This window comes from Taudactylus pleione, unplaced genomic scaffold (genome assembly GCF_031769625.1).
Source record: "Taudactylus pleione unplaced genomic scaffold, aTauple2 ptg000556l, whole genome shotgun sequence".
NCBI lineage: Eukaryota > Metazoa > Chordata > Amphibia > Anura > Myobatrachidae > Taudactylus > Taudactylus pleione.
The window spans coordinates 21432157-21445765 of record NW_028284958.1 but is presented as its reverse complement, the minus strand read 5'-3'; the positions used below and the strand labels follow the sequence as shown (position 1 = coordinate 21445765).

The 13609-nt window shown below is 42.3% G+C and overlaps 1 protein-coding gene across 1 annotated transcript in view; it reads left to right on the top strand.

The window, feature by feature from the left end:
• IGDCC4 (immunoglobulin superfamily DCC subclass member 4) overlaps positions 1-13609 on the top strand; it is a 121213-nt gene that overhangs the window by 53672 nt on the left and 53932 nt on the right. The window contains exon 2 of the mRNA XM_088452745.1: positions 12657-12947. Within this exon, the coding sequence (XP_088308871.1) occupies positions 12657-12947 (291 nt within the window). The remainder of the gene's footprint in view (positions 1-12656; positions 12948-13609) is intronic.

Sequence of the window (13609 nt, the reverse complement as noted above, 5' to 3'; positions counted from 1 at the left end):
CGCTATTCCACTCTGGCAGATTAGAAGGATTCCACGGGTAGCGTCTAATGTGTTTCTGTGATGATGCACTTTTCTCCAAGGAATAGATAATGAGAGGAGCAGAGGGTAGTGCATGGAGCTATAAAATGCTGTTCCAGCTCTTTTGATCCTGGGTGCCAGTCACTCTATTAAGTTCCTCGACTCGGGATCATGCTTCCTCCTCCATGTTTGCTAGTGGGTGTCACAGAGGTTTATTTACTACTCTTCACAGTGAGTTTAAGTCCTCTTAACCTTTGGGCTTAATCACGCCAAGAAGTGACTGCTTTCGCAAATAGCTTAGTAAATAAACGCCACACACTGAGGAACTATCCTTTCGCCTACTCAGCGGCATACTAAAACCCTGTGGGATAAACCAAAGATTTCAAATTTTGATCCATTGATACATAAGACCTTCTTCCAGTCTTCAGTAGTCCAATAGTGGCGTTTCTTGGCCCAGGCAAACCTCTTTGTCATTGTTGCAGAACAGCTGTAAGTTCTTAACCCATTAAAAAGGCCAAAAGGTATATTATTTTGCAGTTTTTGCTAACCTAAACTTTTTTTTTAACCTATAGCAGTTTTACTGCTTACCTTTGTACCGTTTCAGGTTATTCACTGGGCTTGAAGTGCTTACATTTAATTAAAAACTGGAAATTAGGGGGTGTTCTAAAACTTGTGACAGGTAGTATATCCTTAGTTGGTAAATAAACTTTAATTCTATGAAAAATAAACTTCCCCAGCCCTTCCCTGTTTGTCCAAATTAGAAAAAAAAAACTAAAATGTATTTCTTAGTGACACAAAATAATGGCAAGAGTTGCCAGGACCTGCCTTCATTGGCAGCCAATTATAATTGTCCAGTGCGGGAAGTGACTGCTGGTGAGGTGGGTCCTAGGAACTCCCAGATTTCATAATTTGGTGGCAGTAAGTGCTAGTGAGTGCATGTGTCATTTTCTTTCTATAGATCTGCTTGTGTTGTTTTCTTTTTTTGTGGAAAGTAGAGGTATCAAAACTAAGCAAACATAAGATATGATTAAATGGGGGTGAATTAGTTATTGTGTCAGCGGCGATAATTAATAGGAACCCAGTGTTGCAATTCAATTGTTCTGGCTCCCATTAATTATCGCCGTCTTTACGCCCTATTAGACTGGGTTTACCCGTATAAAACTGATAAACCCTTATAAATTCCTAGTTAGGGCGCCCTGACTGCGGTTAGGGCGTCCTAACCACGGCTTTAACGCTAATTTTTGCTCGCACCCTCCTAGGGGTGTGAGCAGAAATGCTGTCAACGGCGGCTACCGTGCTCCTTCATAAAATAACCGCCGCCTAAATAATTGAATGACCCCAATTGACTAAATATATCACTTTTTAGCTCAAATTGCAAGAAGTTACTTCAGTCATGGTGCATATACACGGTCAGATTTTTCCTTCAGATACGAACGATAACGATTTAAAAATCGTTCAGTCGTTCATATCTGAAGGAAAATCTGACATATCTGACATACCTGAACGATGGACGATCAACGATGCGCGTTCCCGTTTGTCAGATAACGATATCTGACATCTGATTTGTTTGCAGTCAGACTTGGACGATTCCATTCATTTTAATGCAGTCAAAAATCGTTCAATCGTTCAAATCGTTCAAAACTTTGGTCAAATCATTCAAATCGTTCAATCGTTCATCTGACAAATCTGACAAATCTGACAAGTCTGACAAATCTGACCGTGTGTATGCTCCATCACATGAGTCCACCATGTGGTGACTGTCACCTTTGTGAGTAATGGACTAATTTATAACTTTAATTATATTTGCCTATCAAATTACCAGAATTAAATATTAATTTTAAGTTAGATTTGATAAAGGTAATATATTACTTTTTCCATCGTTAGCTAACAATATATAATTATAAAATGACAATAAAAATCCAACACTGTTCATTGGATGCTACATAATGACAGAATTTCCGAATAGCTGACTAAATATATCACTTTTTAGCTCAAATTGCAAGAAGTTACTTCAGTCATGGTGCATATACACGGTCAGATTTTTCCTTCAGATATGAACGATAACGATTTAAAAATCGTTCAGTCGTTCATATCTGAAGGAAAATCTGACATATCTGACATACCTGAACGATGGACGATCAACGATGCGCGTTCCCGTTTGTCAGATAACGATATCTGACATCTGATTTGTTTGCAGTCAGACTTGGACGATTCCATTCATTTTAATGCAGTCAAAAATCGTTCAATCGTTCAAATCGTTCAAAACTTTGGTCAAATCGTTCAATCGTTCATCTGACAAATCTGACAAGTCTGACAAATCTGACCGTGTGTATGCTCCATCACATGAGTCCACCATGTGGTGACTGTCACCTTTGTGAGTAATGGACTAATTTATAACTTTAATTATATTTGCCTATCAAATTACCAGAATTAAATATTAATTTTAAGTTAGATTTGATAAAGGTAATATATTACTTTTTCCATCGTTAGCTAACAATATATAATTATAAAATGACAATAAAAATCCAACACTGTTCATTGGATGCTACATAATGACAGAATTTCCGAATAGCTGGCCTAACTGCTTTGGCCTGTTTGGTGCAGCACCCTTATACATAAACTAGCAACCCGCCCCGGGCCTCGCACGGGAACAATTTTGAATTTACGGCTATAGGGCCTGATTCAGAGCCGCTCGTAAGCGGCCGCTCGTTCGTTCTGACCGATGTTCGCACATCCGCGCATGCGTACGGATTTTAATATGCATGCGTACAGATTTTAATACGCATGCGCGAACCAGTCAGTGCGGCCGAAAATCCTTTGTTCGCTATATAGCGAATGCCTGCTACTTTGAGTGACAGAAGGAGGCGTATGTGGGTGGTAACAGGGGAAGGTGTTTGAAAACGGGGAGTGAAATTCAGAACGCAGGCGTGCTTAAAGGTCAAAACGGGCGTTTTAAGGGAGTGCATAATTAATTCAGCAGCGTCATTGACCACGTCAGTTGTTTTTTTTTAACTCAGAACTGCTCGCAAAATAGCGGTTGAAAAAACCAACCTCAAGAATAGCGAGCAGTTCATACGCTGTACGATGTACTAGATTAATCTATTAAATAGCGGACATGACGTATGGTGCGAGCGGCCAGGGGGCGTATTTTTCAAAATTCCAACCGCAAGTTTTGCTCACTCGTTCTGACTTAGAGGCGTGAACAGACCGCAAAGTGCAAACGGATCATTTGAATAGCCACCCCTTTTTAGAAAACGAACGACCGCAAATAGCGAGCGGCTCTGAATCAGGCCCATAGTCTTTTCTAACCGAGATCTTATAAGATTGCCTTGTAGACGACATTAGTCGTTTTTCCTCCAAACATCAACACGAAAAGATTTAGGTTGACATGACACGGAAAAGGGCCACGTAAAGTTGTCCATGAGTAAAACAGTCTCCACTTAGGTCAACTCCAGCCACGTAAGTTTCTGTCCCTGTGCTTTAGTTCTTGTCATGCCAAAGTAAATTGTTACCAGGAATTGGACTCGTTTGAAATTAGGAACGGTAAAAAAAAAAAGAGAAAAACTGAAATTTTGTATCAGTAAACAGGGCTTACTGGGCTTAAATGTTTCTGGCGAAACCGGATAATACGTATCAATCTCTACATGGTATAAAATAAAGTCCATCATTGTGATAAATCTTTAATGGTTTAGGCAGCGTAAGCCAAGAAAGCGCTCAGACGTCTGTTTTTTTTTTTCAATGTTTTTTTTCATTATTATTTATTTATTTAAAATGCTTAAGACAATAGCAACATAAGCTTTTAGATGAGAATAAGAGAATATTGTGGAATCAGATATACATCCAGAGTTTATATTAGAAGTAATGCAAAAAACAGTATCATTAACAATCTATAGACGATCGTATAGAGCATAGTAATATGGTACAGATAACTTTTTAAAATTAGCTGCAGTGAAAAAGGTAAAAGAAAAAGAAATAAAAAAAAAAAAAAGAGGGGAAGAAAAGGGAGAAAGAGAAGAAACGGCTCTGCTGGTATAACACCACAACAACGTATGGGGTGATAACATATGGTACTAAATTAGATTTAAGAGAGTATTTATAATCACAAAAAACAGATGAAGAAACAAAAAGAAACGTTCAGAACATAAGGGCTGAAAGTCCACCCAACAAATGGGAGTTATGTGAGGGATTTTGAAAACTGTACCTTGGGTCCCAAATCTGTAGGAAACTAAAGGATCTATTATTAAGATATGCAGTGATCTTCTCCATACTCGCCAGGTACCAGATTTTAGCAATCACTAGGCGAAGTTTCCAAACGCTTCCAATACCGTGCAACGAGGTACCTGGCTGCATTCAATATTTGAACCACCAACTTACTGGTGATTGTGTCTAATGTTGTAATTGGTAGACTCGAGAGAAAAGACCAAGGGTCTTTAACTATAGGGACAATCACTCTACTTATCAAATTTGCAATCATGTCCCAGTATAGCGCTATTTTAGGGCATGTCCACCATATGTGAATAAAAGAACCTAGGGCGCCACAACCTCTCAAGCACTGAGGAGAGACAGAAGGAAACATTTTGTGTAATCTAGTAGGGACCAAGTACCCTCTGTAAAAGATCTTATATGCGTTCTCTTTAACCAAAGTTAAAATTATGTCTTTGAAACAGACATATAAATATCTTACCATGCTTACCATCAGGTGGTGGACCCAGGTCTCTTTTCCACTGAAGTACAAACGATGGAGAAGGAAACTGCCTATATGATAGGAGGAGAGAATAAGTGGCAGATATAATGCCCTGAGCTAGGGGCCTGTGGTAACATAGAGATTATAGGGCTCACAGAGAGCAGAGTGGTATAGAATTAGTCAGAGAGGTCACAAAATGCCTAATTTGAAAACATATAAATGGGTTCACCTCCGGGAAGTTGAATTTAGTTATAATATCAGGTAGCGACATACAGATACCATTATCCAAAACATCTATAACAAAACGTATATTTCTACAAATCCAGGGACGAGCACGCATCGAGGATTGACCTGGTGGGAAGATAGGATTATCCCATAAAGGGGTAAGGGAAGAGGGAGAGGAGAGGAGTTTGAAGTGGCGGGTACAGTAGTCCCATGTCTGGCAGGTGAAATTAAGGACAGGATGCAAACCAATGTAAGGGGACCTGGACTTGGAGGGTATGAGCAGTTGGGAGGCCAATGAATTAGTATGACTCAAATTCGACTCCAGCTGAAGCCACCTAAGAGTGGAGGTGGGACCGAACCAGGCAATAGCTTGACTTAAATGAGAGGAAAATAGTATAGGCAGATGTCCGGGAAACCCCTTCCCGCCTCCGCTACAGGTGTTCGTAGGATCGAAAATCCTGTTCTAGGCACTTTGGGCCTGATTCAGAGCCGGACGATATTTGCGCTCGCTCGTTCAGAAAAAGGGGCCGGCTATTTAAATTGAGCGCTCGCTCTTTGCGGTCTGTTGACGCCTCTATGTCTGAGCGAGCGAATGAAAAATGCGCTCGCTATTTTGTAAAGATGCCCCCTGGCCGCTCGCATCCTACGTCATCTCCTCTATTTATTAGATTAATCGAGTACATCGAAAGGCGTCTTAACAGCTCGCAGTGCTTGTGGTAGGATTTTCCTACCGCAATCATGCGAACAGTTCAGGCTAAGAAACAACCAAGTGACGTGGTAGATGACGCTGCTTTGTTAATTATGCACACCCTTAAAATGCCCGTTTTGACCGTTTGGCACGCCTGCGTTCGGATCTCCACTCCCCGTTTTCAAGCACCTTCCCCTGTTACCACCCACAAACGCCTCATCCTGTCACTCAAATTAGCAGGCACTCGCTATTTTGCGAGCGCTCGATTTCCGACCACACTGACTGGTTGGCTCATGCGCATTACGACCCATACGCATGCGCAGATGTGCGAACATCGCTCGGAGCGAACGAGCGGCCGCTTACGAGCGGCTTTGAATCAGACCCTTTGTTCCTCCAGACAAATCGGAGAAACCATGTGTGTAGTTGAGCTAAAACTGATTCTGGAACCTTAACTGGCAAAGTTTGAAACAAGGTATAGAAGACATGGGAGTATGTTCATTTTAAGGACCACTATACGACCTAACCAGGAGATGATAAGAGATTGCCACCTATGCAGGTCTGCTTTGATGGACAAAATCAGAGGGAGAAAGTTCTCCTTATAAAAAGTACTATAGTGGTTTGTAATAGAGATGCTCAGGTATCGGATCTTAGTAAGTCGCCAAGAGAATTTGTAGTTGGTTTGCAAAAGTGACAGACAGACTGTTGTAATGTGAAGGGGCAAGGCTTCTGTTTTGGACCAGTTAATTTTATAGCCCGACAAACGGCCATATTCAGTGAGAAGTCGGAACAAATTTGGCAGGGAGGTGTGGGGTGATGAAAGGGACAGCAGAACGTCGTTGGCAAATAATTAAATCTTATAATCTGACCCACCAACATTGATCCCCATGATATCATTTGAAGTGCGGATACAGGCCGATAGGGGTTCAATGGTGAAGGCAAAGATCAGGGGTGACAAAGGGCACCCCTGTCTAGTGCCATTCGCAATCCCTAATGGACAAGAAGCTAGTCCATTTACAGAAACCTTAGCCGATGGGCCCGAGTACAAGGCCTGAACTCCAGTCGCCACCAAACCTAAAATGCCAAAGAGTCTCGAACATAAAAGGCCAACTAATCCTATCAAATGCTTTCTCTGCGTCAAGAGAAAGCAAAAGAGCAGTAGTATGCAGAGAGTTTATAGAATGCATAAGGCTAATAATGCGACTTGTGTTGTCCCTAGCCTGTCTGCCAGGGACAAACCCCACTTGATCATTATGTACAAGCTGAGGCAAAACAGTATTTAAACATAAGGCCAGAATTTTAGCAAATATCTTAATATCGATGTTAAGTAAAGATATGGGTCGATAGTTAACACAGCTCGTTGCCTCTTTACCATCCTTAGGCATAACAATAATCTAAGAGCTGAGCTAGAGAAGCAAGCTTCTTTTAGAATATCGTTAAATAGAACCGACAAGTGGGGTATAAGATGATGTTGGAAGGTCTTGTAATAGCTAGCCGTAAAGCCATCGGGGCCCGGCGCTTTGTTGTTCTTTAGGGTTTTAATGGCGGTGGCGACCTCCTCTTCAGAAATTTCAGCATTAACTGCATAAGCTGCTTCCGGAGACAAGCTGGGCAGTTGGCAGTGTGAGAGGAAGTCCCGGACCTCTGCAACAATTTCAGTCAAAACCCGGGAGGACCCAAAAGCATTGTAGAGTTTGTCATAGAAATGAAAAAAGGCATGGGTGATGAGTTTGGGATTACGTGAAGTTTGACCTGTGGAGGATCGGATGGAAAGAACATTACTTTGAGCAAGTTTAGACCTCAGCCTGGAGGCTAGAAGCCTGTCGGCTTTGTCCCCTTTCTCGTAGAAAGATTGGTTGAGCCATTTTAGACTGTTCTCGACCTTAGCTGTCAAAAGCAAGTTCAATTCACCCTTAGTGGATGACAGAGCGGATAAATCCGTATGTGATCCTGAGTGTTTGTATTTTAAAGAAAGAGACCGTATTTGCTCCGAGAGATCCTGAATGCGTTTGGTCCTAGTTTTAGTAGGATGGGCGGAAGCTCTGATTAAGTAACCCCGCATAACTGCCTTATGGGCATCCCTTAAGAGCATAGGGGTAATATTTGTTTTTTTATTAGATCTAAAGTAATGTGTTAGTTCTTCTGCTAATTGGGTTTTGAGTAAGGCATTAAGAAGGAGTTTGTCGTTCATCCACTGTAATTGGACCATGGTCAGACCACGTGCTGGGGTGGATGGAGGTGTCCAGTATACACTGGGCTGGTTCAGTGCTCAAAAATATAATGTCCAACCTTGTATATATATGTCATATGTTGGAGAATAATAGGTATAGTCTTGGGCGGTGGGTTCCGTCACTCTCCAAGCATCAAAGAGAAGGTGTTGTGATAAAAGGAGATTCAGGGCAGCAGAATTACCAGAGTGAGAGTGTTGTAGGGACTTAGGGTTCACATTAAGGGTCCCCACCCATAACTACTATGCCCCATCTATGAAGGGTCACGTTAATGTCCCCACCCATAACTACTATGCCCGTTTATGAAGAGCCAGTAAGCTATTAAGGGAGTTAAAAAAGGTAGCCTGAGATTGATTAGGAGTATAGACATTTGTGAATGTGTATGGAATCCCATTTAAAGTCCCAATCAAGAACAAGTATCTACCCTCAGGGTCCCTAATTATCTCTGAGGGTGTGAACGTAAGGTGATGGGCAAATAGAGTAGACACACCCTTCTTTTTGTGAGTGGGATCACAAGGTTGAAAAGTACTTGGGAACCATTTAGATCGAAGTTCAGTTCAGTATACCAGCAAAATGACTTTCCTGTAAAAATACTCAAATAATCAAGTTCCAGTTGTCGGAGAGTGTGGAACAATAGAGAGCGTTTATGGGGGCTATTCAGACCCTTCGTTTTCACAGAGAATATCCTAAGTACCATTTATATTCAAAAAAACAAAACAAAAAAAACACATACATAGAAACACCAGCAGGACCTCCAAGGGGAAAGGAAGGTAAGAAAAGGGTGACCAAGAAGTGGGAGAAAAAAGCAAAGAGAGAGCAGAGTAGAAATCGGGATCTGCTGCCCAGATCGGACCCAGGAAAAATATAGGTCAAGTAGCCTAATATGTCCGATGCCGGCCATATGGGCCGGATGGGGGGTATGGTCACAGCCGTCCAGAGAAAGGATGAATGTAGAGGGAGTAGAGTCTAAGGCCCTCATTCAGAGGCGGGCGCAAGAAGCGATCGCTCTCTCTGAATGAGGGCGGCCGCTTCATTTTTGTAGTGCGGCCTCCTGGTCATTAGCTAAGCTGTGGGTTACCACCCACAGCTTAACGACCGACCAGGTTGATGGTCTCGATGGTGATCACCATCGCGACCATCGGGGCTTACAACCAGACCCTAAGGTTGGGTCAGGGCACTCATAAGCCCCAGGGAGCTTTCTGGTCTGATGGAGCAGGAAGCTCCCCGCTGACATCACTGATGATGTCAGTGCGGCCGCCCACAAAACAGTAGCATTTGTTAAGGAACGCCTCCGTTTTGGAAACCACCCCCCTGGCCCGCCTACCAAACGGGGCGAGCTGTCGATCAACGTCGACAACCGCCCCTTTGGTAACGAGCTCCGGAGCGACAGAGTTTCTCTGTCACTCCAGGGCTTGTGCACGCGCAGTGCGGCCGCTGCACGTGCGCAGGACTAACCATCGAGTCGGTTACGAGCGCATCAGCGCTTGTGACTGACTCTGAATGAGGTCCTAAGTCCCATGTGCAGGTAAAATCAATTGAAGCACACTTGGTACTAGTCATATCATAGTAAGATAAAGTAGTTGCAGGGATAAGGGGAGGGGGGGGAGGTGTCCCAGGGAGGACAAGGAAGGTTATGGAGTCACAACAGGGATACATGTGTCTAGATGTAATTACATCACCGAGAACTCTGACAGGCTGTCCCAAAAGGATAAATACAACCCACGGGGAACATAGTCAGGGAACCCGCGAGGCATCATAACTCTAAAAATATCTGGGAGGTAGAACACACAATAACAAAAAAAAAAATTAACAAGCCCATATAAGCAGAGCAACATCAAATCAATATTTAAACAGGATACCTAAAGATCCAAGGCAGATAAGGTCACAGTGCCTCCCACCCCATACATCGTCGGGCACATTATAGGCTAGGTACATAACCGTAATAAAACACCAATAGTGGTGTATAGAAGTAGGAGAATCTGTACGCTGTCCTCTGGGAAATCACTTTGATAAAACATAAACTGGCCGTAAAGGCCCAATAATGTGGATGTCTGTTTATTTCATTGACTTGTTTCACTTAAATTGTCACGGCTCGGCTCCCTTATGTCATACATTAATGTGTCATACACCTAAACATTCTTTGACAAATGCTTTATAGAATAGTGAAAACTGCATCAAAATCCATTTAGTGGTTCTCGAGATTAACCTAAACAAACAGACAGACGCCTACCAGGGACTTTATTTTATACTATGTAAAGATGCCTTGGGTTAAGCCATCAAAACATTTATCTGAAGTCTTGAGCACCACTTACAGACAAAGCTCTGGTCATGCTCCTAGGTGGCAGAGCTTCTAAAGCTCGTGACCCCAAACACTGGCGCATTCAGCATGTGTATGACGAGTCATCATCATGACACGTGACATGTGGATGAGATCAACCCTCTCTTTGTTCAGCTGTCAAAGATAATATCTCATATGTCATACACAATGAAAGAATGATTGTTTCAGGAATGATAACAGGGCGATTGGATATGGCTCTTTCATATGAACTCAGTAGCATGGGCTAGTGGTGTAGGAAATTCTCTGCATGACCATAATTTGATTGCATCTAATGATGGTAGGTCTAACACGTGAAATCACCCCTCTTTTCTCCCACACGTGCTGCAGTATTGTCTGCAATATCAGGCAACTGTCCAGATATTCCAGTGTGTATGGCCTGAAACAAGCATGATGCCTAATAATAATTAAATTGATTTAATTAGCAGGCAATTTGGAAAATGCAGTAGAAAGGCGACCACTATTGATGTGTTGTCTGCTTCTAACCGCACTGTGATCCAGCGCCTGGGTTCCAATTGGAAATGTCCAGTTCTTTTCCTAATTTGGCCACCCACATTCAAGCCAAATTGGACAGTGACTTGTTGCTTGGGCAGAGGGTCATATATATATATATCATGTATGTTTTTTGCTTTATTATTATTTTTTTTTTGTTATGTTTGTATATGGCTCAAAACGTTCCATAAGATAGAGCGCTAAAAAGACATCATTTTATGCATGCATAGAGACTTGCTGATGCAGATAAGCAGACTTTTAGCAGCACGTATTATGTTCCCTGTCTCTCATTTCCATGAGCGACAGCTTTCAGAGATATGCCCACATGATGACACATTTTCTTCTGTTATATATATATAAGATCTCACCATCTCTTCTTATCATCTATGCTTTAAAGTTAATATAGGGGGGACTCCACATATAGCTACTTCTCCACCATGGGGGGGGGGATATGGCATATGTCAATTGTTTTTTCTATGTGGCATAATGTGAACTGGGGGGCACCAGAATATCATATTGACAATTTGTTTGTCCGTTTTATTGGTAGAGTCCCTGACAAGTTAGTTGCTCTGGGATCCCCACAAACCTGCTCTGGGATCCCCACAAACCTTAATCCGCACCTGAGCCCTGCCCAGTGTCCCCAGAAATTTTGTACTACACTTGAATATGCTAAATAACATAGAAGGCTCATTTAGAGTTGGATGCATTTGTGCACCAAACATATGTAGGAAAAGACCAGCACAAAAAAAAAGTGTAAAATGTGCTTCAGGCATACACCCATGTGGCTACCATGTTAGCATGGATGTGGCTTGACAGTATAAATTATAAAGTTGCATTACGCTCATTGAGCACAGTATGATACAGTAATGAGGCGCCTCCAGGCTTCCGCACACTCTGTTTCTTACAGTGTTGTGTCACCTGTACATTCGCGCGGAGCATCCTCGGGAGCTTGTTTATGACGATTCACACTCAGAGGTTGAAGTAGGAGGCGGAGGCACAGGGCGCACTTTAGTCCTGTTACAGGGCTGACCTTTACTTTACTCTGCCTACTCTTGTGCACCCCCCCACTGGCTGCCCTGTTCCGCCTCTCCAGTTGCAAGCAGAGGCTATTTATTTATATACATAAATAAATGTACAGGCATATGTATTTTTGGTGCACACTTGCAGTACCTATCCTAAACGAAACAGACATACACCAACCTCTAAATAGGCCCCTGTGTCAGTTCATATTTCTTAAGGGGCCTATCCATTAGCAGATGTATTACTGAGCGATGAAAGACAAAAGATATCCCTTGAAAATTATGGTGGCTGTGCTGAACGATATCTGTCATATACATGACAGGTTTTGGCAAAAGATGAACGTTATCGCATGACATCATTCAGGGAGTGAATTTTTTTCTCTGCAGCGCTCTGTAGCTGCTGCTAATATCGTTCGTCATTTGTCGTTTACTGCATATAAACTGCACAATATTGCTAATATCGTACAGTTATATGCGATAATTGACCAACATATTGTAGAGATGATAGATGCGATTTATCGGCTGCAGGAGTGCGCATCTGTCATCGTTCAGGGCCTATCCATTAGCAGATATAATGAACGATTGAACAATATATCGTTCAATCATTCATTTTATCTGCTAATGGATAGGCCCCTTAAGTATAACAAATCAGTGTGTTTACATATATACAGTTTAAATGCATACTAATGTGTATTATAAGGGATGTGCAGGCTCTGTTCTACTCGGTCTGTGTCCCTTTGTAGACATAAGAAATGTAGACAGTCATATACTATATCAGGATGTTATTATTTATACCAAGAAATCCTGATCATGTTTGGTCTGTGTCATATCAGCATGTCCTGTATGTTTATTAAGCCAGTCAAAAAAACAGTCAGTAGCATGTTTTATGCTCAGTTTTTATCTTAATTCATAATTATCTTCTGTCTTTAAACAATTGTAAAATAGAGTTTTTTCCTCTCCTATTTTGCAGGAGAGAGCGCCTGGCTAGACCTCAGCTGCCATTCTGGCTCCACAGACACTGTGCTCCTGCCAGACCAGGAAGCCATCTTAGACTGTGACCAAGGCAACAGGAATATGTCCTCTAATGTCACCTGGTGGAAGGATGGAGAGCAACTAGTCATGGAAGACCTCACTGTGCTTCCTAATGGATCATTGCTAATATCACAGGGGGATGGCGCTATCATTGAGGGAAGTTACTTCTGCACAGTCCAGAATTCCTTTGGAGTTGTGAGGGGCAGAACTGGCACTATCAGATTGTCAGGTGGGTTCCTCTAATTTTATTATTACCCACCTCAAATCACAATTGCTAGCAGTGATATCCTTCAGTAATAGAAGAGAGACCCTAAACATTTAATCCCATCCACAATCCATTCAGCCCCACCAGAACCCTGCATTATTGTGGATGGTGCAGAGCCCTATCTCTTTCACTGAAACCATTCACAGGGAGTTATGTCGCACCAACCCCAAATGCATCTTCAGTCCTCACCAAATAACATGGCTGTGGATGATCGGAGTGAATGAGAATAATTTTATCAGCAGCACATTGGCTTATAGACACCAGCTATAGCACAGCATATTAATCTTGGCCCCAGATATCTGGACCAGCACTGGGGGTCAAGAGTGGCAAATTACGGTGTGATACCATCAGTCCATGCATGGCCTTTTTTTAACTGGATCATAGTAACGTTTTTTAAGCACGTAGCAAGTGTGTCTGACTCAGTAATCCAGTAATGCCCAACATGTACCAGTAAAAAGTCTGCTTTCTTATTTTATCAGGATGCTGAAGCACCCGCCCAGGCACTTTAAGATAGAGCTGCTGGTGGTGCACAAGTTATTGCCTGGTGTACAACCACTCAGACCAAATACTAATACATCCTTGTTTTCCTCATTCATTCATCCTGACAGTCCCCTTTTCATACTCCC